Below are 26,877 nucleotides of genomic sequence, written 5' to 3' on the forward strand. Positions count from 1 at the left end.
AGGCCTTGTTAAGAGATTTTAGCTTGATGGTGAACTATTGAAGAATCTAAGAAGAGTGACGTGGTCGAATTTTTGTCTTGAATAGATCACTTTGCCAGCTGTGTGGAGGATGCATTTGAGGGAGACAAGACTGGAGGCAGTAGTCCAGGTGAGAGACATGGGGGTCCGAACCGAGCATGGGCAGTAGGGATGGAGAGGAACGACTGGATTTGAAAATAAATGAAACCACAGATTCGACAATTTTTCTCCTTCAAATGTGGTAACACCGATCTTCAATTTGAGTGGAGGGGAGGGAGAAAGAAAAGTGTCGTTGTGTCCCACGGGCCATTAGTGACATGCGGCTGCTAAAACAGCCCCAGTGGTCAAGGACATCAGTGCTGGAGGGACAGTGTGTTTTCTGTGTGATTGACCTGGGCTGTAAGAAGCAGGCGATCCTTACCTAAGATGGCACAGGGATCACCTGGTATGTAGTACAATTGAACTTAGGAAGCACACAACCTTGAAGAAACCAGGTCAGACAAGGCTTCATTCAGCCTTTCTATGTGGTAGAAACTCAATAAATGTTCATTATTGGTGATATTTTCTAGAGCCTTCAATTATTTTATTTTACAAACGTGCACCACCTGGGAAAAGAAAATACGGTAATTTTTTTTCCATTAAAACATCGCAAGCTATTATATAGACAGTGCATGGTAATACAAGGATGTTTTGGAATGCCAAGAATCTTTCGTATTGAATCCAAACATTTTTCTGTTGTTTAACAGGTAGTTTTAGGATTTTTTTTTTCCTAGAAGCACTATTTCTACATGTAAATGGAGGGTCTGATTTTATACAATCTGTACTTCCTAAAATCTCTGTTGTCTTTTCCACAATCTGTTTTATATGGAGAGAGTAAGCGAAGGAGGGTAGTTTGGGAGGATTTATAATACATAACTGTTCCTTCTTAAAACCACCACCACCACAATAAAATGTCTTGTATGTTTTATAAAATGAATTGCCATTTCTTTTCAAGACTTCTTTTTTTTCATTTTGAGAAAACCGCTTTTCCTATTAATTTATTTCAGATTTTGGTGAATGCATATAAATCACAGCTAAATGCTCATTTGGTGTTCTTTTCTCTGTCTTATATTTCCAACAAGTAGACTTCTCTCATTCTTCGTGATTCCACAACTCTGCAGTTATGTTCTACCCTGGAGCTGTCAGTCCATGCCAGCGACTGTCAGCACACTGAGATACCATGCGTGTGCTGAATGCGAATGAATTTCCAACTGTTGGACTTACTGTGAATTCCCTTCTCTTTTTATGTCTTTCAGAAACCCTCCACCGCCCCTATGGTTGTGATGTTGAACCCCAGGCACTGAACGAAGCCATCAGGTGGAGCTCCAAGGAGAACTTGCTGGGAGCCACTGAGAGTGATCCTAATCTCTTTGTTGCACTTTATGATTTTGTGGCAAGTGGCGACAACACACTAAGTATCACTAAAGGTGAGCTGTGTAACATCCCCTCACTTTTCAGTTTTCATTGGTGGTTAGGAAATAAAGAGTCTGTTCTAGATTCTGCCTCTAAATTAGCTAGGTGATTCAAGCCTAGATAGTTTTGGTTCATAATTGTCTTTTTAACCTGTGTAATGGATGATGCCACTTTGTCTACTTTAAGGATAAAATGAGATAAAGTACTTTAGAAAAACACTACACAATATATACATACACTTTCCTCATTCTCAGAATTCCATACCATGTGTAATATGCCAGCGTCTGCCACAGAGGTAAGGTAAGGTTTACTGTACACCTCCGCTCAGTGACCGTGACTCGCCGAGATGGGTCACATTGCCCGACTCCATTGCTACTGAGAGCATCATCTGTGATTCACTGCCTGTCTGGGAACAGTTTACCAGTTTGCAGTGCGATTAAGAGCTTGCATCCAAAATGTAAATCAGCTACATCCCTAAGTGCACTATTTAGTTTAGCTGACATTTTCTTGTTTTGAAGCAAGACTTTCAGCATGAAGAAAGTCATCCAGTGAGTCACAGGCTGGCACAAGCAGCTTGTCCTCCGGACCTGCTGTGAGTAGTCCTGGCCTAGACCACTTCTCTCTGGAGTTTATGTGGGTTAGCGAAAGGGATAGGCAGGGCTTCTGTTGTAATACTCTCAGGTTAGTACTTTATTTCAATAGTGAATTCTTATAAAGGGGAACAGAAAGAACATGACCAAGTGAAATCATCCACTATTGGTTTTTTGAACAAGGACAGAAAATATAGAACTTTCGTAAGAAAGAAATGAGTATAGGACATTGTCATTGGGTACATGAATCGGACTGGTCATTTGCCTAAGCTTATTCTTATCTTTTGAAACTATGAAAGCCTTCTGCTGGGAAAAAATATATTTCAGGATGATATTTAACTAAATGAAATTGTGATTTAAGCGATTATTTATTTGTAAAGTTTAGATGAGGTGTTAAACGGGAGTGGAAATGCCGAATTAAGACAGGCCTCCACTCAAGGAATGTTACCCTTCATTAAAATTTTTACATCAATTTTTAAAATCCAGCAAGATTAGTCAAAAGCAGAAATCTCTAAAACTCAGTTTCTCAAACTGGATTATAGATAAGTCCCGGAGTAGATGTGATGACATGTGTGCATGTGCCAGATTTCAAAGGAACGGGGCCAATAAAGTTACCTCCTGGTGTTAGTTTACTTCAAGATGGCAGGTAGTTTTGGGGGTGGGATGGTGATGATGTTTGTATGTGTGTGGGGTGTGTGTTTATGTATTGGAGGGACATTTTACCACAAAGTTTTAGGGTAAAACAAAAGGCCTTCAGAGAAATTTTATACTTTGTGATAGTCTCTTTGGACTGCAATACATTCTTATACCTTTATTGACACGTCAGTGGAGAAGTTTGTGACGCGATAACTCAGAACATTGTTTACTAGATATTCTTTGCATGTCAGTATTCTCCAAGGCAGCTCAGTCACCACGGAAACAGTGCTATGGTCTGATTCCTCAGTTGCCAGTTACGGCAGCCACAAGCTACAGCTCAGTGGTGGGGTTCCCTTTGCCTTGTGGCCAGTGGTGATTGCCCGTAAAACCCACGAAATGCCAGATATTTGTTTCAGGTTCTTATTAATATAAAATGATGTCATTCTAAAGGTTTTTTTTTTTATTATTTTCAAGACAAGATAATCTGTTTTAAAAATAAAATTATAATATTTTATTTAGTTCCTTTGTCTTTGAAGATAATATTTTGCTTGAATTAAAAAAGTTCCCCCAGGATTCCTCTGCCAGTGGGGCCTGCGTTTATATCCCGACGGGTCCATTCCCCTGTCAGCTCTCACGATTCTCAGACATCCAGAGTGGAAAGTGCTTCTAACGGCCAGAAAGTGAGGAAAACAAAAGCTCACAGTGTTTGGATCCTAATTGTGATGACCTGTTATTACCAGTTCTTTATAAGGAAGCAACAGTAATATACTTAATAAACTACTCAGTTTTTATTTCTAGTTCTTGCGGATTAAGAGAGAAAAGCTACAGAGCAACACGTTTTATTTTGTTTTTGTAGCAGCACTGAGCTTTTTTTTTTCCTGCAGATGTGGTTGAGGAATATTCACACGTGCGTGCATTTCCACCACCACAACACCCACCACATGCCTGTATTTCTGTACTTGTGTATATAAAATGGGTATGTGCATAAGATGTGTGAGCACATACACTTGTGTTTTTTCTCATTAAATATCTCATATCCACATGTCTTGGGTGAGATAGTAGAGGCCAATAGAAAGTTGTCCCATGGTACACATTTCTTCAGGCCACTGAAAAAGGTTAGATGGTTGCCAGAATGATGATTTTGTCTTTCCTCAAGAGCCTTTGCCCGGTAGCAACTTTGGTTGATTTGGCTGTTTTCTGCTTTCTGCTGCTGAGAAGTGGGTGTGAACTCTGCAAGAAGGGTCGCCTCTTTCAGAGGTGGGGGCCTGAGGCCTTATCGGGATTCTTTAGATGATCAGTCGTTACGAATGATGTCTCTCACCTTCCCTGTTTTGTCTGCTGCAAGGTAGGGGCAAGGTGTGTGTGAACGGAGTCTAAAGTGGGTGTTCAGGGCTCTCACGGAGCAGTCAAGGACATTGGCGTGGATAGCAAGTCTCGCTTCCAGTGTCACACTCAGCTTTCTTTCCCACACACTAGAGGGATGGATGGGAGTGATTCATTCATGGAGAATGTGAGGGGAACTGGGAAACTAACTATTTTAAAACTTGAGTCCTAGGTGAGATTGTGCTTTGGGAGCCCTCAGTGCTCACCTCCCATTTCCCCAAGAATTCTTGTCTGAAAACAGTGCTGAAAGCTGTGTGGTCTGTGCTTTTGTTTTGTTTTGTTTTGTTTTGTTTTATGTTGATAGTTTAGTTGCCTTGGTGCCAAGAGAAATTTAGAAGTAATGTATTTCACGTGGCTTATCCCTAATCTTCGATTGTTTATTAGCGTTGAACCATGTATAAGGTACATTCTGACAAACTGTTTTAGGGAGAAAAGTGAATTTTATTCTCCTGTGTCATTTTCCAGCCATTTGAGTAACCTTTCTGTCTCTGTATTCCACCTGGCTACCGTACACGCAGTTTCCTAAAAACGTTTTTTAATTAGTGTAAAACCTTTAAAAACCTGTAGTAAATGCCAGAAAGCCATTTCAACTATGCTTCTTTGGCTTAGGCTACAAGCTAAAGAGATCAATGAGGATATGATGAACAGTCAAGTTTGTTTTCATTATTTAAAAAAATTTTCTTGGCGTAAAGTTCCTGATTGATTTTTCAGCGAGTTTAAAGTGTGATAATAGATAGCTTTTATTTGAGATGAAGTTTTAACACCTTGCCTTTCATCCTATGATGACTCCGTGGCTAGGTGAAAAGTTACGAGTCCTTGGTTACAACCAGAATGGTGAGTGGAGTGAAGTTCGCTCTAAGAATGGCCAAGGTTGGGTGCCAAGCAACTACATCACGCCAGTGAACAGTCTGGAAAAACACTCCTGGTACCATGGACCTGTGTCACGCAGTGCAGCCGAGTATCTGCTCAGCAGTTTAATCAATGGCAGTTTCCTGGTGCGAGAAAGCGAAAGCAGCCCTGGGCAGCTGTCCATCTCGCTCAGGTACGAGGGTCGTGTGTATCACTACAGGATCAACACCACCACAGATGGCAAGGTAAGCCCTGCAGCCGCCTCTAGGTATGGACTGGCTGCTCTTTATAAACTACGCTCAAAATGACTGAAGAATGTAGTTTTTTGTCTGACGTGAAATAGAACAATCAGTGACGTGAGTTTGGGCTGTTTGGCATGTTAGAGAGCTTGTTCTTTTTAAAGAGTGTGTTAATGGAAATTTAAAACAGTATATTAATGGTTTAATGATGAGCTACCAGTGAAGGTGAAGAACGAATGATACTGCTGGATAAGTTAGCTGTTCTAATCATCATCGATATACAGATAAACACATATACATCCAATATGTTGTACAGAATTTATAAATTAAACCTTGGGTCTTTGAAAAATGTGATCTCTATTCACAGAGTAAGAACTTAGGCTTCTGGGACTGGTGTTGATTATTAATGTTAATATAAATAGATGAATCAGTCATTTAGCACTTTACATGTTGGAAAGATCAACCATTTTAGAATGGAACTGTTTTACTTTATAAACTATAAAGCAGAGGCCTTTGTCACCTGTTCTATTGAGCAGTAAGTTGAGATCGAATCATTTCTTCCACCCTTTTCCCGTAGGAGGGGAAGGGCACAGGCTTTGAGGCCAGCAGACTTGATTCTCTCTGGAACTCCTCTGTTTATTAACTTGAGACCTTATATACACCTCACTTTCCCATCCCATTTTATTGGATTATCATGAGGTTTAAATGAAATAATTTCTGTAAAGCGTTATGGCTGGGAAATTGGGAATAAATAGGAAGTAAGTATATTATTAACTGTCCTTCGCACCACCTCACATACGTATTGTCTCTTGACAAAACCCAATGGAATCAGCTTAGTAGTGTGAGAGAGACCCAGCAGCTCTGCCTCTGGTTGCACACTCACAGAGGAGCGCAGATGTGTGCAGACGCCTGTGCAAGAGAGTTCATAGCCGCTCAGTTGTAACAGCCAAAAACTAGAAACACCCAGCTAACTATAGTAGAATGAATTAATAAATTGTGATGTATTCATTAAATGGAATCTCATACAACAACAAAAATGATCACAGTATGCTGTGCACATGCCATCAGGAAGAGCTGTGGCCCCCCAGCGGTCCGCTTTTTTAAATAAAATTGTATCGGAATACAGCCATACCCATTTGCTTATGTATTGTCTGTGGCTGCTTTCTCATTACTGCAAAGTTGAGTAGTTGTGACAGATGTTGTAGCCACAAGCCTAAAATATTTGCTGTCTGGACCTTCACAGAAAAGTTGCTGGCCCCTGCCGTGGACTAGCTCACACGTGTGAAGCTGAGTGCCTGCGGGAGAATGGGGATGAGGGCGTGGGAGTGACTGCTGATGGGTGTGGGGTTTCTTTGTGGGGCGACGAACAAGTTCTAGGGTTAGGTAGTGGTGATGGCTGGACAGCCTTGTGAATAGACTAAAACCACTGAATTATACGATTGAAAATAGTGAGTTTTAGGGTATGTGAGTTATAGCACAATGCAAAAAAGTTGAGTAAAAGACACAAAGCAATGTGTATTGTACGGTTCCATTTGTGTGCCATTCAGAAGCAGACGAAGCTGCTCTGAGTCTTTTGCAGGAGTCGGTGGCTGGGAGGGCACGGGGGACGCTCCTGGGGTGCTCGTGATGTAGCTCCTGGTGTGGGAGATGTCAGCACGGCTGAGTTTATTCTGTGAGAGTCAGTGATTCCCTACTTATTATTTAGATACTTTACACTATAAAAGATTCTTCTTAAAAAATAAACTAGCTGCCTTGGGAGATAAGGCTGAAGACTGTTTTACTTGACACTTCTTATTGCCAGTCACAAATTAATTACTATTTTGTTAACTCATTGAAATTGTGGCTCTTTTAAATGGCCTAGATACCCAGAGCACATTCTAATTAAATGAAAATTATATCTTTGAATACCCTTTCTCTACCAAAAAAATTGAAATCAAATTATTTTCCGTGCAGGATATATGAACTTTTACAGGAGGCCAAGCACCTTCTGGCCTACTTCAGTCGGAGCATCTCTTCCTTTATCTGTCTAATGTGTTTGGGTTCCACAGTCTTCTTGCTTAAAAATATCTGAAGACCAATGATCTTGATGACCCAGAGCGGTGTTTTGAAAGTTTTTCCCCAGGCAAGAGCTGATTTAGGCAGCGTAGGAAGAGCGGCGTCGGTGAGACGAAAGTGAAGTTCTGTGCTTTCCTTGCCGTCATCAGTCAGTTCTTTCATTTATGTCAGGAAGATGACCTCCTAACCGCAGTATCTTCAGACCAGGGATACAGTGGGCTTTTAAAGGTTCTGATCTCCTTTCAAGTCCGTGTGGCTTGTCTTCTTCTCTCGCCAGGTGTACGTCACTGCCGAGAGCCGTTTTAGCACGTTGGCCGAGCTTGTTCACCATCACTCCACGGTGGCCGATGGGCTGGTGACAACATTACACTACCCCGCACCCAAGTGTAACAAGCCTACGGTTTACGGTGTGTCCCCCATCCACGACAAATGGGAAATGGAACGAACAGATATTACCATGAAGCACAAACTTGGGGGTGGTCAGTACGGAGAGGTTTACGTCGGCGTCTGGAAGAAGTACAGCCTGACAGTCGCTGTGAAAACGCTGAAGGTGGGTTGCCGAGAACTCTAGTTTTCAGGCATCTTTTTGGGCATCTTTTGTGCCGAGTCCCTTGGAAATATCAGCTTGCCCTTCTTTAACTTGGGAACACTTTCCACTCACTGGTGCCAAGCACATCAGCAAATTGCGATGGCGAGCCCTAGTGCCACTGCTGACAGAGCAGGCGGGAACCCACGTGGGGCAGGTATGTGTCTCGAAGCTGCTGATTTCGGTCCTAGTGGGTGATGAGAAGCAAATGGCAAGTTAGAAAAGCAAAGCAAGTTTCCTCAGACCGGCCCCTGCTGGACAGAGTTCTTCAAGCATTGTTTGATTCTGTCTGTCTGTCTGTCTGTCTCCCCTCCCTTTCCTCCCTTCCTCCCCCCCCTCCTCCCCTCCCCCCCTCTCACACCCACTCAGGTGTTTTGTTCTTTATCTCCCTGTCTGCATGCCTCAGTAACTACCATATCACTCATAAGGGCTGCTCTTCAGCCATCAGTAGTGGTCAGTTCTTAAGCATATTCTGAGTGAAACAATATGCAAGGCCCTGTAGACACACATCACTCCTTAAGGAATTTGTCAGGAAGACAGACATGTAAACAGCTAACTGTTCTGTCTCCTCTTTCAAAGGCTGAGATATCGAGGGAAGTGAACTATCAGAGAACTGAGTTATCATCTAAGCCTCCCATGTTTCAGTTGCGATAGGACATGATTGCTGAATTTTGCTCACCCTGCTAATTTTCACTTGTTTCACATATTGGATAAGTCAGGGACCACTTCCTTTCTTAATCGGACTCCTGTAGAGCCTATTAGGTTATGATAAATTTCTTGAAGTAATATGATAAAATATTCAAAACACACCCCTTTTTAAAGCTGAAGTTTTAGGGTTGTGAGTTCACTCCAGTGGTTAAGATGGGGGTTTGTCCCTTTCCAGGAAGATACGATGGAGGTGGAAGAGTTCCTGAAGGAAGCTGCGGTGATGAAGGAGATCAAGCACCCGAATTTGGTACAGCTGTTAGGTGAGGATGCTCGCCTGCACTGTAGGCTTCCTCAAGGATGCTTTTCTCTAAACTCCCATTATCTCTGAATCCTCCTCTTGAACCACCATAGTGGAGGGTCCAGGTGTGACTCTGCCTCAGTAAATGGTTGTCATTTTAAGCAGCAGGCTCTGTGTTTAAAAGTCGCCAAAGAAACCATGTCCTGTGTTGACTGCGATGTACAAAACTGTCTCACAATCATCTTGAATGATTCCAAACCAGAAAGTCACAACATAATTTCACAAATCAAGAGACATTAAACAAAGGACTATTTAAAATTAAGATTAAAAGTTGAGACCACCCCCCATCAGTTTACCTTTACAAGAGAAAGCGCTGTGTCCTGATAGACTGGCTTCTCACCTGTTCAGGTCACATAAAAGGCTGTGTCTGAACCCTTTGCCCTTTATAAAATAGAGCCACTTTCTTCAGGTGTTTAAATTGCGCCAAACTGTCCCAAAGGAAACAGTTTCTTGTTCTTTCCCAGGAATCTATCATATATCAGTGAAACCTTTGACTATGGAAACAATTATGATCTTTTTACAAAGCATTGTTATAGGCTGCGCATAGGCACAAATTGGTTACTTTTGGGTAAGTGTTTTAGCGCACAGTCGAGGATGGGAATCGTGGGCATACACAGAGCTCTGGAGGTTTCGGTCTTCCTCGCCCCTTATGGAATGGATACAGGTGACTCTGATTTTGCCCAGACAGCAAATACTGAAACGCATTTGAATTTCTAGAATTACATAATGGAAGTGGAGACTCCTTTATCATCCATCTGCTTAACTTTGCTATGTATTTTCAGAGGATGTGATGGCAAGGAGGGAAAAGATTATGGCCAAACTAGACTTTAAAAACTGTTGATTATTTTTGCTAAAGTGGTTTAGAAAGTATGAATAGATATTAGTAAAATAAGCTTTATTCTCGGGCTGCCAGGCGTGTGTACTTTGGAGCCACCATTTTACATCGTGACTGAATACATGCCGTATGGGAACTTGCTTGATTATCTTCGAGAATGCAGCCGAGAAGAGGTGACTGCAGTTGTCCTGCTTTACATGGCCACTCAGATCTCTTCTGCAATGGAGTATTTAGAGAAGAAGAATTTCATCCACAGGTGTGTGAAGCCTGGTTATTGCCTGCGATTTGTCACGAAGTGACCTTACATGTCCTGCAAATACAGGGGAGAATGTGAGAACCTTTCCAGAACATTTCAAATGATTCAGGAAAGTAATTTTCTCTTTGACACGGCCCATTATGATGTTATTTCAAACTTATAAACCTTCTATACTCTGATTAAAGTATTAAAGAGGGGCCCCTACCTTTCTCAAAACAGGAAGCTGTATTTTGCCCAGGATTGTGTCCAAGAGCCTTTTGCTCCACCTAGTGGCTTAATTTAAAAAATAGCTCTCTGTCTTAGTAAAGAACTTACACCCTTGTAGAAAAGGATCTTGCTCACCTCTGCAGCCACCCCAGTGTGCACTTGACCCTGGAATAACGTGAGTTAGAACTGTGCAGGTCCACTTCGACACAGATTTTTTTCCCAATAAATGTATTTTTCCTTCTATATGGTTTTCTTAACCTCACTTTTTTATAGCTTATTATAAGAACACAGTATAAAGCACATATAAAATATGTTAATCGTTTTTTGATAAGGCTTCCAATCAACAGTAGGCTATTTGCTGTTAAGTTCTGGGGGAGTCAAGTCGTACGTGGATTTTCAGCTGCATGGGGTGTCAGTGCCCCAGCTCCCTGTGTTGTTCCAAGGTCAGCTGTACTTAGGAACAAGATCCCATTTTCTGAAGCCTGTTAACTGCCTCTTGATGGGTACTCTATGGGCGAAATATAATCAGTGGCTTTCTGCCATGTTGGCGATTACCGTAAAACATGGCCGTATCTGTCAGCACTCCTCAACTCCGCTTATAGCACAGAGAACGAGAACAGGGCATTCGTGACTGTTTTCTTTGCCGTCAGAGTGGAATCACATTAGCGTTCTCTTTCCCACAGAGATCTTGCAGCCCGTAACTGCCTCGTGGGAGAAAACCACGTGGTGAAAGTGGCCGACTTTGGCTTAAGTCGGCTGATGACCGGAGACACCTACACCGCTCATGCTGGGGCCAAGTTCCCCATCAAATGGACAGCGCCTGAGAGCCTGGCCTACAACACCTTCTCCATCAAATCTGACGTCTGGGGTAAGGTCGGGAGGCCTCTTCTCTGCATGTGTCATTTTATTTTCTTTATGAATGCTTTCAGTTCTTTAGAGCTTCTCTTTTATGTGATAAGTACCCTCTGCCTTTACCCCCATTTAGCCATTCAGGCATTGTGCTAGGCACTTAGCATAGAAAGAAATGTTAAGAAGAAAGTAAAAAAAAAAAAAAAAAGTCTTTGCCTTCAAAGGACTCAGTCTAGATCTTATGTAACATTCATGTTCTAATGATCCTTTTTCTGTGAAGCTCCCGGTTTTCCGCGTTAGGCTTTATTGTTATTTCCAGAGTGCTGGGACACCCAGGAGCACCCACTTTTTCAAGGAACGCGTGCTGAAGTCTCATCTAGAATTTATTCTTGTAACTGATCTCATTTCTACTGCTCTGACAAGCAGTGTAGAGGCTCAGTGGACTGAATGAGTCTGGAAACTTGCACTGTGGGTCAGTAGAAACAGGTGTAGGATTCTAAGTCACTGTTTAACAGAAATCTCAAACTCAGAAATAACTTGTGACAAAATCAAGCGAATTATTTTTCCTAGTATGGTTTTTATTTGATTTTAAATGAGTCCATTTTTACATTTACTCCGACTATTAGCTGACTTAAAAACTGTGAAACTCGTTAAATAGATCATAGATTCTTCTAAGAATAGTTTATGTCCCAGACTTCTTATATGGTCATAGGTGATTTTCCTTCATTGTAGTAAAGGAAATCTAAATTAAAATGGGAAATTTAAAGAAAACCATCTTGAGGTAATACCTCAGGCATTTCTGATATCTTAGAAGGACAAGTCATGCTATAAGATTTAGAAGAATATACTTTGGGTGACTGAATGTTACCCAGAATTTGAAAGATACGTTACTTAATGGTAAAAAATAAATAATAAATCGGAGAAGAAACAAACTTTTTTTTTTTTATCCCTTATGCAGCTTTTGGAGTACTGCTGTGGGAAATTGCTACATATGGAATGTCACCGTATCCAGGTATCGACTTGTCTCAGGTCTATGATCTGCTGGAAAAAGGGTATCGAATGGAACAGCCTGAAGGATGCCCGCCCAAGGTTTACGAACTTATGAGAGCATGTGAGTATGTTCGCATATTTTAATTTTGAAGGTTTAAGCCAGCAATTCAGGGTGATTAGCAAAATTGGAAATAGTTTTTTCTCTATCGTTAGAGTGAATTAAACCTCGTGATATATAGAGCTGGTCATTGATCAGCCCGTTGGCGCATCATAAGCTACACCATTGAGTCTTACCGGAACCCTAAGAATAGTTGTCCAGGGCCCAAGTATTGACTCGATTTCCAAAAAACATTTGCATATTTAATAGGATAATAAGAAATTGGGTTTGGAGTTTAGGTAGGAGAGAACTGCTTTCATCTAGATAAAAGTGATTGCTAAAGACTGGAGAATGCATCAAAGTAACTTCTGTGATGAACAGACAAAAGCATCTGACTTCTCGAAAGTGAGAAAAGTAGGAAGGCGAGTAGTAAAGTGTTATGTGTGAACATAGATCTTACTTTCTCAATGAGCACGGGCATTGCTTACTGCCGCATTGTTGTCAGCTGCGAACTCCAGGCTCCTCGCTGATACCCTGCTGCATTTCTCAATGTGTACAGCCAATGATTTATAAGGTTGGAGTGAGTTTGAAGACAGACTTCACTTCTTTAATTTTTCCAGTGGGAGAAAACTTTCCATTTTCTAAACTGTCTCCACACCCTCCTCATCCCTGTAGTAGAGGGCACATGAGCTGAGGCTGCATGGAAGGGCCCACCCTAGGAAGTGGGCCCACTGCACCCCCGAGTCCAGGATTGGGAAGCAGCTGCCTCACTGTCACTGCGAACGTGCTGTAACTGCTGTCACGACTCATGGAACTATCAGGGTGCCACTGGGCACTGAATTCCTGTAGGCAGCTTTTAACATTTCTCCTTGTTACGTAGGCTGGAAGTGGAGTCCTGCTGACAGGCCCTCTTTTGCTGAAACACATCAGGCTTTTGAAACCATGTTCCATGACTCCAGCATTTCTGAAGGTGAGACTCTGGCGATTCACGGGCGGTGGCTGGTCCTGAGTGGCAGTGGTGGTGGGGGCGATCACATTTTAAAAACGATAGACTCTTGTAGTGTGGAACTCCATTTCAGGATACTGAGTTAATTCTTGCCTTCTTGTTTTGCCATTTTTTTGTTTTTGTTTTTTGGGTTTTTTTTGCTCCTTTTAATGTCTTTGTGTCTATCATATTTTTAATGCTGGAATTATATTTTAATTAGAAATTTATTCTCTTCACAGAGAGAGTAAATTCAGTAGTTCTCTAAGTATTAACACTGTATAGGGAAGAGAAGAGGGGAAAATGAGTATAAAAAATATTCTAACACACCGAGCCACACTTACAAAGGCAAATCCAAGCCATAAAAGCAATGTCCAGAAATTCTGTTGCTGGAAATAGATCCTAAGGAAATAATTAAGAGTATGAACAAAGATTTAGCTACAAAGATGTTATATCAGAATGTAGTATTTGATATTGAGAAATTAAAACCAATCTAAGTAGTGGGTTGTTAATTATTATATTCATATAATTGAATATTTAAAATATTCTTAAATATTGACATGGAAAGGAATTTAGAATGAGGATGTTAAGTTATGCTATGAGTAGTGAGACTCCTTTTCTTATCTAAAAAATAAGTAGGTGGACACATAGGCAGTTTCTTTTGTGTATAATGCCTCTCTAAAATTATCTGCGAAAGTCAACCAATAAACTTACTTGCTATAAAAAGGGACTATTCCTAGAAAGCTAAAAACTCAAAATTCTTGGTTATACTTTAGATATTATTAGATACTTCGATATAGTTCCAGAATTTCATACCTATGTTTTAAAAATTTTCTTCATAATTGAACACAGAACTTACTAAGCTCAAGTTTAAAAATATTAGAAGAAATCAGGCAAGTTGATTTTTTTCTGCATCCCTTAGTGACTTATCACATCTAGGTAAGAAGAAAGAAGAGTTCAACACCAGAGTTTAATAACGAGAGTACGCATCTCAGTCCTTTGACGTGTGGGACTTCTGCAGGAGGGGAGGGCACAGCTGCCTTGCCGCCTTCTCCCTGCGGAGTCAGAGCGGTAGAAGTCTTCAATACTGGCCAATGACTAGGGTCCATTTCTTTGGTAATTCTGTGTCAGCTCCATATTCTCTTCAATTTTTAGTTAAATATTTCTGCTTCTCTTGAAAATGTTACATCTTTTTAGAAAACCAGCCCTTATCAATTTTCAGCCCTAATTTCAATTCACAATTGCTAAACAAGAAATTTAGCATTATTTAACCAATATTTTATTAAACATTTAATCCGTGGCAAAGACTATACTAGATCTGAGGACACAGAGATAAGACAGTTGCTACCTTAAAGGGATGCGTTTATTAGTTGTAAGTGAAAGAAACCTAATTCAAACATTCTTAAGTAATAAGAGGAGGATTTATTGGCTCATAACCAAACCAAGGAAAAGCAGGGCTGATGCTAAGTCTAACCTCGGTTGTCAGTCGAAGCCACAGACTTGAGTAGCTTCAGGTCTCCCTTCCCTCTCCCTCCTTCCCAGAGCCAGGCCCACCCAGCATGTCTATGTTTGCTTTTCCGTTCCCATCCTCAGAATACTCCAAGTGGCATTGGACACAGTTGCCAGCATCCTCGAGGTCCCTCGAGGTCCTCTCTCTCTCTCTCTCATAGCTCATATCTGTCTCCCAGCTGTGGTGTTTAGCAGCATGAGAAAGGAATCTCATTGGCTTGGCTTAGGTTATGTGCCATGTACCCACTCTTGTGGGGTTTTAATTTTTAAAAATAATTACCAAAAAAGTTGTAAAAAAAATTATAAAAGTTCACAAGTGATGATCCCGCTCGTTTCACTTTTGTTTAGGAATGAATAGCAAAGTATGTCTTTGCCTCAGCAAAAGCCACAGAACCCATGGCCAAATTTAGTTTAGGCTCATTAATGGGTGAATATTTCAGGCACCTCATTTGCTTCATTTGCATGAAATGGAATGGAATGTACCTATCCTCCTCTTTGCTACAAGGTGCAGCTGAAAAATTGAAGTATCTGCAGACTTCTGTCTGCTTTATTCAGCCCCTGAACAGGGACTTAGTAAATGAGGAGAGTATCCAGGTGGCTGGTGAGCATATGAAGCCATGTTTAATATCACTCTTCATCATAGAAGTACAAAATAAAACCGTGAGATCCGTCGGCATACCTACCCCAGGATGGCTAAAATTAAAATCAAACAAAAAAACCCCTGATAACATAAAACTCTGGCAAGCATGCAGAGTAACCAGAACTGTGACACAATGCTATAGATTGGGTCAGCCATTTGGGGAGACAGTTGGGCAAAACCCAATAAAGCAGAATTTTTGTGCACCCTGTGACCCACCAGTGCTGCTCCTAGGTATAGACCCAGTAGATGCGCATGCAATTGTGAGGTAAAAGCCAGCAGGATGTTCCTAGCAACACAATAATAGCCAAAAACCGGAAACAACTTAAATATTCATCAAGAGGAGAATGGATGAATTTTGGTGCATTCATACATTTAAACAATTCACAGCAATGAGGAAAAAACCCCTGCCACGTGCAGTGACGTGGACGAATCCACAGATAGAATGTTGAACAGAAAAGGCCAGACAAAAGAACGTGCGTACTCCGTGATCTCGTTTGTACGTTTCAGTACTCCGTTCTCCAGTTGTATGCCCTTTCTCTGCCATGAAACTGTTCTTTTTATCAGTCCTGTTGTCTTCCTGACAGAGGTAGCTGAGGAGCTTGGGAGAGCTGCCTCCTCCTCCTCCATTGTTCCATACCTGCCCCGATTACCTATACTTCCTTCCAAGACCCGGACGCTGAAGAAACAGGTGGAGAACAAGGAGAACATCGAAGGGGCCCAGGATGCCACAGAAAATTCTGCTTCCAGTTCAGCACCAGGTACGGGTCCCTAGGCAGGCCTTATGTAAAGAACCATTCGGCTCTGATGCTTCTAACTCCACTTTCCTGCCCATCTGCCCTGGGGAAAGTCTGGCTGGCATCCGTCTTACCTGCCACTCCAGTCCCCAGCTCTGCGTTGTCGGTGCTGGTAGCTCCGATCCATCCCCTGGGGATGCAGCTCTGCCTCCCACCCTATTTCCTTAACTCCCGATTCCCACATGCATTCTGCCCTCACAGTCTGGCAAACATTTCTGCACGAAACCTGATAGGTGAGACCAGGTCGTGCTGTAGTTTAGAGAAGAGATGAAGGCTGAGGTAAAAAACCAGGAGGCTGTTTCTTTCCACTTATATCCCACATTGCATTTGGAACACTAATCAATATGAAATGATAACATATTTATTGGTTTCCTCTGAGTTCTGCTAACACCTGACATTTAATACATGCTGACAAAACTCGTACAGTTCAGCCTTAGTAACTCGAGTGTAATGGAGTGACTTCCTGTGTTTCACGCTGCTGATCGGCCGTTTCTCATCAGGGTTCATTAGGAGTGCACAGGTCCCCAGCGGGTCTCCAGCACTGCCTCGGAAGCAAAGAGACAAGTCGCCCAGCAGCCTCTTGGAAGATGCCAAAGAGACATGCTTCACCAGGGACAGGAAAGGCGGCTTCTTCAGCTCCTTCATGAAGAAGAGAAACGCCCCCACACCCCCGAAGCGCAGCAGCTCCTTTCGGGAGATGGAGAATCAGCCCCACAAGAAATATGAGCTCGCGGGTAACTTCTCATCTGTCGCTTCTCTGCAACATGCCGATGGGTTCTCCTTCACTCCTGCCCAGCAAGAGGCGACCCTGGTGCCCCCCAAGTGCTGTGGGGGGAGCCTTGCACAGAGGAACCTCTGTAATGACGACAGTGGCGGGGGTGGGGGCAGTGGCACAGTTGGGGGCGGGTGGTCTGGCATCACGGGCTTCTTTACACCACGCTTAATCAAAAAGACACTGGGCTTACGAGCGGGTAAAGCCACAGCCAGTGATGACACTTCCAAGCCTTTTCCAAGGTCAAACTCTACGTCTTCCATGTCCTCAGGGCTTCCAGAGCAGGATAGGATGGCAATGACCCTTCCCAGGAACTGCCAGAGGGCCAAACTCCAGCTGGAAAGGACAGTGTCCACCTCTTCTCAGCCAGAAGAGAATGTGGACAGAGCCAATGACACGCTTCCGAAAAAATCAGAGGAAGCTGCTGCTCCAGCCAGGGAGAGACCGAAAGCTAAACTGCTGCCCAGGGGGGCGGCTGCTCTGCCTCTGAGAACGCCCTCCGGGGACCCAGCCGTTACAGAGAAGGACCCTCCAGGGGTGGGGGGGGCCCCAAAGAGCAGGGAGAGGAACGGTGGGGCGCGACTCGGCATGGCCGGAGTCCCCGAGGATGGCGAGCAGACAGGCTGGACGTCCCCGGCCAAGGCCGCAGCGGGCCTCCCAACTGCTCACAACCACAAAGTGCCCGTCCTTATCTCGCCCACCCTGAAGCACACTCCAGCCGACGTGCAGCTCATCGGCACGGACTCTCAGGGGAATAAATTCAAGCTCCTATCTGAGCATCAGGTCACGTCCTCTGGGGACAAGGACCGACCCCGACGGGTGAAACCAAAGTGTGCCCCACCCCCACCACCAGTGATGAGACTACTGCAGCATCCGTCCACGTGCTCAGACCCCACGGAAGAGCCAACCACCCCGACTGCGGGACAGCCCACGCCAGAAACGCAGGAAGCGGGGAAAAAGGCCGCGCCAGGGGCAGCAGCGCCCGTCAGTGGGAAAGCTGGGAGGCCTGCGATGCCTCCACCTCAAGTGCCTCCGCCCGCAGCTTCCATCTCGCCAGCCAAAATGGCCAATGGCACAGCAGGTACTAAAGTGGCTCTGAGGAAAACCAAACAGGCAGCTGAGAAAATCTCAGCGGACAAAATCAGCAAAGAGGCCCTGCTGGAATGTGCTGACCTACTGTCCAGTGCAATCACGGAACCGGTGCCCAACAGCCAGCTGGTGGACACTGGGCACCAGCTGCTCGACTACTGCTCAGGCTACGTGGACTGCATCCCTCAAACTCGCAACAAATTTGCCTTCCGAGAGGCTGTGAGCAAACTGGAGCTCAGCCTGCAGGAGCTGCAGGTGTCTTCGGCAGCTGCTGGTGTGCCCGGGGCAAATCCCGTCCTTAATAACTTACTGTCATGCGTACAGGAAATCAGTGATGTGGTGCAGAGGTAGCCACTGGCAGCCTCGTGGGAAGATGCACACACATCTGAGGGGAGAGGGAGAGGGACTTGTTTTCCTGTGTTCTTGTTTTCAAAAAATGAAAGACTGATACTTGAGTGTGTTTATGTGAAGTACCTCAGATCTCTGAGATCTCACGTTTACAGGTTCATCTCGAAAATAACAAAAGCAGAATTCATAGGCGAGGGAAATTAGACGGGGGTGGGGCAGTCATGGACAGGATTGGGAGCCACGTTGGAACATCAGGGGACGTGTGTGTGCCATGCCGTGAAGAACCACATCCAGCCTGTCCTTGCCTGGAATGGTTCGAGGGGTTAGGGCTGCCCTCGCAGTGTCGCGAGACCACCCACACACGCGGCTGGCTGCGACACTCGCTCTGTACCAGGTGGCTTAGGGCTCCAGTAGGTACTAATGGTGATTGTGTCCCAACTCACCTAACGAACCTGGTGGCACAGAAGAAAGGAGAGCTGGGAATGTCCCGAGAGAAGTTTCGTTCGAGGCTGTCGGAAGCAACTATTAGCCTTGCTCCCACAAGGTCACTGCTGCAGTCAGAACTGCAGATCAGATCGCCAGAATTAGAAAATCTGGAAACGCGGCCCTGTCTGCAGGCCTCTGTCCCATTTTCCGCTGGTGTGGTGACTGGTGCAGGAAGTAAAGAATGCTGGGAAGATAATGTCAGGGAGATTGAAGCCGCCTCCTCACACCTTATACTCGTCAGCAGAAGTCACTTCTCCCAGTCTGGTGTCTTGCTTCCTGACAGACCGGGACTGGCTTTCTGCTCAGTGGTGCCCGTCTGTAGACCGCAGGCACAGAGGTCTCGTCAGCTTGCTGGGCAGGCCATCTCCCCTTATTCCTGGCAGTGTTTGGGGCGGTAAGCGACACCGGTTTGGAAATTAGTGCCCGTGGGCGGGCTCTCCCAGGGAGCCCGTCTCTGACGCAGTGCCCCTGCGTGCCGATGTGCTGGACTTGAGCAGCTGGAACCCACCAGCCAGGCGCAGAGGTCTGGCTGCGGAGAGGAGCTGGCTTGGTCCTCGTGGCTGTTTCTCTGTCCCTTTCCCTGTCCTTGTCACCTTAGACCCAGTCCAGGTAGAAAGTAGGGAGAAGCATCCTTCCTCTTTGGATTTCGAATAAATCACCCCAAACTATTCTCACATGCTCTTCTCTCTCATGTCCTCACCCCACCCCACCCCAGTCCTTGTGCCTGTTGTAAGGATCATACTGAGAATATTCTTTGATATTTAATGTGTCTTAAGAATGTATAATTGAAGGAGCACGTCATTTCCAGGGAACACCAGTTAGATCCTGGAAACCTAAAGACTTAACCCTCAAATACGATTTGCCTTCAAAAAATAGGCCTTTTTCTTCCATACTCATAACTATCAAAGCTAATTAGGATCGCAGGGAACCAAATCTAATTGGTTAGGTAGTAGTATTCTCAATATCAGGTCTAATTCTAGTTACCACTCCATTCTCTCTTTAAAGCTTTATGACCCCCCCTCCCTCCCCAGAAGATCCCAGTACAAAAAAATAAATACGTTATTTTTTCCTTCCAAAGGAATGTTAACTTTAGGAAGATAGGAATTCAGCATTGATGAACAGTGAATTTTCTTCCTGGCTGTGTCATCGATCCACTGTCAAGCCACGGCCCCATCTCCTAATCTGTTGAATGAAGGTAATGATACGTGTTCTCACGGGCCTTTTACAGTTAAGGGTGTAGCCAGCCCTCCGAGAGCCCCCTGGGAATCTCTTCAGTGCAGAGTTATGTTGATCGGTTTTTCACGCTCTTCTCTGCTCAGTAGCAGATCAGGAAATTTAGAAGCGCTGAGATTGTATTAAATAGGCTAGAATACTAAGGGGGGAAAACTACTTTGGACAGAGTTTGGCATCTTTGACCAAGGAGGAAATGAGTCTTCATCAGAAGGGAAGGAAACCTTGGTTCTTGTCATGGCTGCTCCGGAGAGGCCCAGGCTGAGAACGGGGCCTGCCTTGTAGTGGGTGGGTGGTCTCTGTCTGTCCCCTAAAGATGCAGCACAGGCAACTAGTGATGTGGTTATTCGTCCCTACAGTGGCTGGAGGAGAAGATAGAGTCCCTTTAATGTGGGTTTAAAAACCAGTAGTCGTCCCGGCTCCTTTGCTACTCCCTTCACCGTGCACTTCCATAAACTTGAAATCGTTTTAGCTTTAGCCTTTTATGGGTGGGGCAGGGAAAGCTAAAACTTTAGAATGTTATTATGCTGCTTTTTAAGTTTATCCCTGTCGTTGTGGGATGCAAGTTGAGAGATTATCATTGTTTTTCAGGGTTTGTTTGTTTTTCTCCTAAGCAAGGGAGCTTCCCTTGACAGCTCTGAAAAAAGCCTTGGAGGAACACTACTGAGTGTATTTAAGCTCCCTGATTTTCTCACCGAAGAGTAGTCTTGAGGGTGGGGGCTGTGTCTTACTCAGGGGCAGCACCTGGCTCTGTCTCACCTCCAGTGGGTGCTCAGTAAGTTCATGAGTCGAATTGACTTTTCTCAACACTGTCAGTAGTTGGGTTGACTGACTGTATTCTAGTGCTCCCCCCTCCCCCCCCCCGCACCAGATGCTTGATGTGCGTAACTTCAGGAGCTGGGGGCTCAGGGTTCAGGTTAAAGAGGCACTGTCAACTTATTAAATGTCATTTAGGGTTTTCCTTTTTCTACTTGAAAAGGTCCAGATTTTCAAAATAACCTTATGTAAATTTAAAAGTTTGAATTCAAAGGAAACTTCTAGAAACTAAAAATGTAGTTTAATTTTATCTAATTTAAAAGCGAAGCTGAGAGCAGGAGCAAAAGCCCTCCTACAGAATGTTGAAAACTTTCTGAAATGATTGACATATGTATGCATACCTTTGGGCTACCACAACTAGAACCCTTTCATGTACAGATAATATAATTTCAGTTTGGAAAAAATGCAGTATTTTGTGTAGAATATACCTTCATTGTGCTTTACATGAAGTATTTTCTTAAAAGGCTTTGTGTAAAATTAAAATGTGTATATTTTCCTAGAGACTTCGTGATTTTCAGAGATATAGCCTTAAAAACATCAGCCCTAAGATTCAGTGTTTTTCCAGATGACCTCTGTACATCGAGGTCATCAGAGTGGAGCCCCTTGCCTATCAGCATTTTGGGGTTTAAATTAGAATTTTCTTATCATTCAGTTGAAAGTTGGTTAATAAAATAGTGCCCAGTTAATAAAACTTGCCGACTCTGCTACGGCACAGCCCATTTGATGGAACTAAAGTCACGGAGCTTTTGAGTTGAAAGGATACAGTGTAGATTGAGTTCAGACTCTATAGCCAGTCTAGAAGGCAAGTCATTTAATCTTCCCAGCCTTCGTTTCCTCATTGGAAAACAGGGATGATACTTGTAACTACCTCAGAGTTGTGGTAAGGATTAAGCGATGGTACATGCGAGATGCTTAGCTTGAGTGCCCGACACATAATGAGCGCTCCACAGATGTTAACTGCTTCTATTGTTAATAAACTTAGTCCAGTGAGTTGTGCAGCAGACCCCCTGCTGAAGAATAAGAGCCGACACGGTGAGAATTCCCAGCTGGGCGTGGTCTCAGCCCGTGAGTTTTCCAGGAAGCCCTCCAGTGTTTGACACCCAGCACTGTCTGAACCCTGTCAGTGCCCAGCCTTAAGAACTGGAAGAGAGGATGCTTAAGTTACTTGCATTATCTCAGAGCAGCTGATTAGTGGCAGAGCCCAGGCTAGAGTTTGGGATCTCGTGACTTTCTGGTTGTGGCGTCTTTGTGCCATTCCTGCTGCCCCGTGAGACACTACAAAAAAAAAAGCGGCTCAGACAATCAGTCTGCACAGCGCCGCACACTCTGGAGCACATGCTCCCGGCACTCTTGGAACTTAAGGGACTCAAACGTTGAGTGACGGCAACCCTAGCAAAGCAGGCTTTCAGGAGAACTAAGTGATTTAAAAAATTACACGGATCCATGCTTAGGGACAGACAGCAGCAGCACAGCAATCTGCACTTAAGCACCAACTTAAGTTTTCAAAAACCTAGTTCTGCATTCCTTTCTCTTAAAAAAAAAAAAAAAAAACTATTCCATGTCGTTTTAATGACTGAGATAATGTGTATGAAAGCACTTTGAGAAAAGTATCAAATGTTATATAACTATAAGGTTTTATTGTATATTTAGAAGATAAAACAGTTGATTAGATACTGATTGACTTACAGGCTTTTACCTGTGGGGGACCTGAAAATGCACATGTATTAACAGTCATCTCTGTAATCTGTCACCTTTATAAATACGAAGACTGCGACATGAATATGTGCAAGTATAGTAAGTGTTTTACTAAAACTGTAGCTCAGTGCTGAATAACTTCAGAAAACTGGGGACCAACTTTCTGGTTTAATCATAACCATTAAAAGGTAGCAGTGGGTACTTCAGAACCAGCAGCTCTTCCAGGGTCCTTGACGCACGAAGAAAGAGGCCTTCTTGGTTTTGAGCATTTGTCCACTAAGCGGCATCCTAATTATGGTAGGAGCAGACACCTTGCCTGTTGATGGTGACAGTGTCGTCTTCAACCTGTCTTGCGTGGGGTTTCTTCTGTACATGTGCGGTGGGGGCGTGAGGGGGGTCAGAGGAGATTGGAAGGCCCTCGAACCAGTGCGTTTGGGGAATTACTTTTAGGATTTCCTATCATAAAGTTATAAATGAGCTTTACATTCATCATCTGTGTTTATTATTTTTTTCCAAGAAGAGTAGCTGAGCATAACTCACCTGTTAAATTATAAAATACCTGAGTAAAATGCATCGATGGCCACTTTTGAGTTACAGCTACACCTCCTCCTGACGTCTCCCATTCCCTTCCGTTTTTGCTGCTGATGTCATTGTCACCGTCAGGCTGTGCTCCCACAGGAGTTGACATTGGGCTGACGGGGCTGTCCACAGTTCCGTTCTTGATGATTTTTGGGTTTCCTCGTCTTGCTTGCTTTGACTTGTTCTTCCTGAATTTGGGGCCCATCTCTCTGCCCTAAGTGTTAGTTATGACCAGTTCTCTCTCTCTAGGTGGGTCTCCAAACTTAAGTTTCTTCTTACGTGTTTATTAATAGACTTCAGCTGTCGATACCTGTCTTTGCTTCTGTCAAGCCAGCAGTTCCCTACTTTTGTAAGTGCCTGCTTAAGTTTGGAATATGGGGGAGCAGGAGAAAAAGAGGGAAAGGCAGCTCCAAGGGAACTGTGCCTTTCTGACAAAGGCGGGCAAAGGCAGCCCAAGGCGCGCCTGTGCCTTGTGTGTGACAGCCCAGGGACATTGCTGCTAGCCGCGGCCTGGTCGGAGAAGAAGGCCTTAGGCTGGTTCTGAAACGTGTCCCACTGGTAACAGGCAGGATATTTATGTCCCTGGGATAGAGTTTGTTCCCCAACTACCAGACTGCAGAAGACCTAATGTAAGGCGTTTTGGGGCAGGCCAGTAGGACCTGACTCCTGCCCTGTCCCCGCCCTCCTGCTGGGGGCAACGTGGGCAGGCTTCAGGGCCGGGGAATGGGCTGCACTCTGCTCATGACACCCCGTGACAGCCTTAGTGCCAGCGTTTCTTTTGTGAGTTCACTGCAATGTCCAAAAAGATGACTTCTGCTCTGGGTCCGCCGCTGCTCGTCTGCCCACCTGAGGGTTGTGCGCTGTCCTGAGATAATGCGCGAGTAAGATGGTGGTCCCTTCACTTCCGGCTCAGTGTCCTGGACCCAAAGGACAGGCAGTCAGGGAAGGCTCCATCCTGTGATAGGGCGAAAAGATGCCCAGGGGAGGCCTGGGCAGGTCGTCCTGATTTGAGGCTGGCTGAGAGCAGTAGAGGTCACTCTCAGAGGACTGTGCCTTCGAGGATGGACTCTACACATTGTGCAGAGGGAACGACTTGTTGGCTGGTTGATGTTGCACGGTTATCAAACTAGAACTGTAGAAGTGACCTTCGTGGGCAGCAGTGGCTCAGAGCGCCAGTCAGCGTGCGTCCCCACTTGAGATACTTTCTGTGCACGGGATGCTGATGTGTCTCGCTGCTGCTTTTCTCCACCTGCTGGGCGAGCTGGAGGAAGGGTGCTCTGATCGGACCCTTCGCTCCCTCCGGCTTCCCTTCTTTGCTCCTATGTCCAATTATAAATTTGAAATTGTTTCATTCTCCTGTAAAGTATAGCGTTTAACCTCCCCATTGCTGCGTGACCTGCACACGGTAGCAAGGCCCTATTAACTCAGCCGAGGTCACAGGTGGTGTGTGGGCAGATCTTTGAACCTGCAGACCACCGAAGGCTCAGGATGTCTCCTTAAAGTCAGAAGGCTGAGGCCCAACGCGGGTCCTCAGACCACACCCTGGACAATCCCACCCCTCCATCCCCCCCGCCGCCGGGCTGTTCTCCGAGGTTCCCAGTTCACCATCGCACTGGAAGCAGCTCATTTCTGGGTCCTGCGTGTTGCTTGGAGCTGCTGAGCTGTCATGCAGGCCTTGAGGTCTTGGAGCATTCTAGTTCTTTCGGATGGTAGTCGCGAACTGTCACACGCTAGCAGGCTTTATGAAAGGAAGTAGAGTTTATGTAGTTGGACCTTGTTTAGATTTGCTTCTGAGCCTCAAGATGGGAGTTTTAAATTATGCAGTTAAGCATATGAACTTTAGTTGGAGAACAGGACTTCTTGTTAATGAAATTTTCATATATAAGGGTACTTAATTTTTAGCAGTTAAAACAGTAATAATACAGGTATGCCAGACGTAGTCTTGATTCAGAAGATATTGCAGGATGCTGCGATGCTTCAGGGTCATCGGTGAATCTCAGATACTGCTCCACACCATTCAGAAGCACCACGCCATGTGCTGTGAGCGGCAGGAGTGCCAAGAGATGTTCCTGGTAGCTGAAGGCGTGACAAGCCCACCGTCCTCCATTTCGACAAGTTGTTTTTCACTGTGGCCACTGTACTTGAGGGCCTCTTACGAGAGACATTTTCTGAGATCTTGAGCAGTCGCCTTGATTAGGCTGATTGTCCTCCAGAAAAATTAGTAAAACGAGAAGAGACACTGAGGTACTCATCTTAGTTTTTTAGGGTGTATGTTCGAAAACCCTCAGATCTCAGCTATGCGTCGAGGGTCTACATCATGTCCACGTTACATTCGTACACTGTCGTCGTGCTCACTGGGGAAGGCAGGGCCAAGTGAAGGGAGCTGACCGACCTTTCTCTGGTGAGTGGGCGCTGTGCCCTGCCCCCGGTGTGCCTGCTCTGACCAGGCTGGCCGAGCTGTTCGTGTGCTCAGAACCCTGTGTCCACCGGACACGCTTCCTTCTTTGCAATCTGATTCTATAATGACTATTGGTGGAGAACCCTGGTTTCATGTTTGCTTGGCAAAAATAAGTTTGAATATTTTGTAGTGGTTGACAGAATTTTGTCTTAAAACGTATGAACCAGATTCTTTAAAACTTGTTTAATGTTTATACCAAAGGTCACGCTCTGCGGGTGTGTGTGTGGTGGGTGCACAGAGGGTGCTGTCTGGAGGGCCTGGCACTGTGCGTTGCTAAGGAGACACAGTGAGACAACATGGGATTTAACTGAAAACGCATCAGGCATGGGTCACACTAAGGTGTTGTCAGGTATTTGTTCTTGTTATTGTAATATATTTTCAGGTGTTTTGTTTTTCTAACTTAATTCTCACCCTATTGTCTGACTGTGAACTGCTAACAGTGTTAAACTTGATGTAAATAAATGAGGCCCCTGAAAGGGGAATGCTGTCTGCCTGTTGTCTCACAAGGCTTGCCAACTTGTGTTTTATTTTAAATAAAGGTTGCAATATTTTATTGGCAAAAGTAGGCTTGTGCTTGGCGTTTTCTCCTGTAATTTTAACTGACAGAGAATCTAAGCAGAATTTGTCTCTACATAAAACAGATGTCTGTAAGGTAAAGCAGCTGATTTTAGCAAGCATCCCTCTGGCACATTCTTCAGCATGTCCTCTGTGGGGGTGAATACTCATCCCGTGACGGATTACATTTTTGGAAATGGCCAAAGGCATCATTTGGAACCCAGCTGATACAGAAGGTGGGTAGTGTGTGTGTGCGCGTGTGTGTCCATCCGTCCAGTGCGAGGTGACTGTAAAATGAGATTTAATTTTCTCAAAGTCCGTTTTGAGGACAACTGCAAATTAAGCTATAAAAATGTTTTGAGCCAAAGTAGTATCAATAGAGTAAGTATAGAACCTCCCAGGGAACATTCTATTCTTCTTTGACTTAGTCTTCAATTTTTTTTTTAAGAAATGAATCATTGCTTTTTAGAAGTCAGGTTTTAATTAGGTATGAGTAGGGTAGACTCCAGCGGTGCCCACGTGAGGTCCAGTTAGAATGGCTGTCGGCCGCCAGCCTCTGCCCCTCCCCACATACCCCTTTTCCACCCTTCTCTCCCCCTCACTTTTGGGTTGGGAGGGCGGGGGGAGCCGTTTCAGTTTGCAGAGAAGACCCCCCCACTGTATCCCCTCCCTCTGTGTCACGGTGACGTTCTCCACACCTGAGGCTGTGCCATTTGCCGAGGAAATGTTTTCTCATTTTATTTTTGCTGAGGAAATCTGGAAATTAGAAGCAAGTCTGCAAAGTATCGGTGCTGGGGTCGGACCACCTGGGTCGAACCCTGACCGCTCCAGTGACTAGAACTTCGTGACTGTGCGGGACACGTAACCTCAGCCCGC

General features: G+C 44.6%; 1 protein-coding gene across 9 annotated transcripts in view; it reads left to right on the forward strand.

Annotated features, from left to right (window-relative positions):
- ABL2 (ABL proto-oncogene 2, non-receptor tyrosine kinase) overlaps nt 1-26,008 on the forward strand; it is a 32,422-nt gene extending 6,414 nt beyond the window's left edge. For 3 of the 9 annotated variants that reach the window (XM_023531252.1, XM_011361226.2, XM_011361227.2), the window contains 10 exons: nt 1,375-1,484; nt 4,878-5,173; nt 7,500-7,772; nt 8,692-8,776; nt 9,728-9,905; nt 10,796-10,980; nt 11,920-12,072; nt 12,929-13,018; nt 15,764-15,937; nt 16,474-26,008. In XM_023531252.1, coding sequence (XP_023387020.1) covers nt 1,375-1,484; nt 4,878-5,173; nt 7,500-7,772; nt 8,692-8,776; nt 9,728-9,905; nt 10,796-10,980; nt 11,920-12,072; nt 12,929-13,018; nt 15,764-15,937; nt 16,474-18,185 — 3,256 coding nt within the window. In that variant the 3' untranslated portion in view covers nt 18,186-26,008. Of the gene's footprint in view, nt 1-1,313; nt 1,485-4,877; nt 5,174-7,499; nt 7,773-8,691; nt 8,777-9,727; nt 9,906-10,795; nt 10,981-11,919; nt 12,073-12,928; nt 13,019-15,763; nt 15,938-16,473 lie in introns of all 9 variants that reach the window. The other 6 variants (XM_023531251.1, XM_011361229.2, XM_023531253.1 and 3 more) reach the window with 3 other exon arrangements.
- Nucleotides 26,009-26,877: the final 869 nt, after the last annotated feature.

The sequence above is a fragment of the Pteropus vampyrus genome, unplaced genomic scaffold (assembly GCF_000151845.1).
Source record: "Pteropus vampyrus isolate Shadow unplaced genomic scaffold, Pvam_2.0 Scaffold65, whole genome shotgun sequence".
Lineage (NCBI taxonomy): Eukaryota > Metazoa > Chordata > Mammalia > Chiroptera > Pteropodidae > Pteropus > Pteropus vampyrus.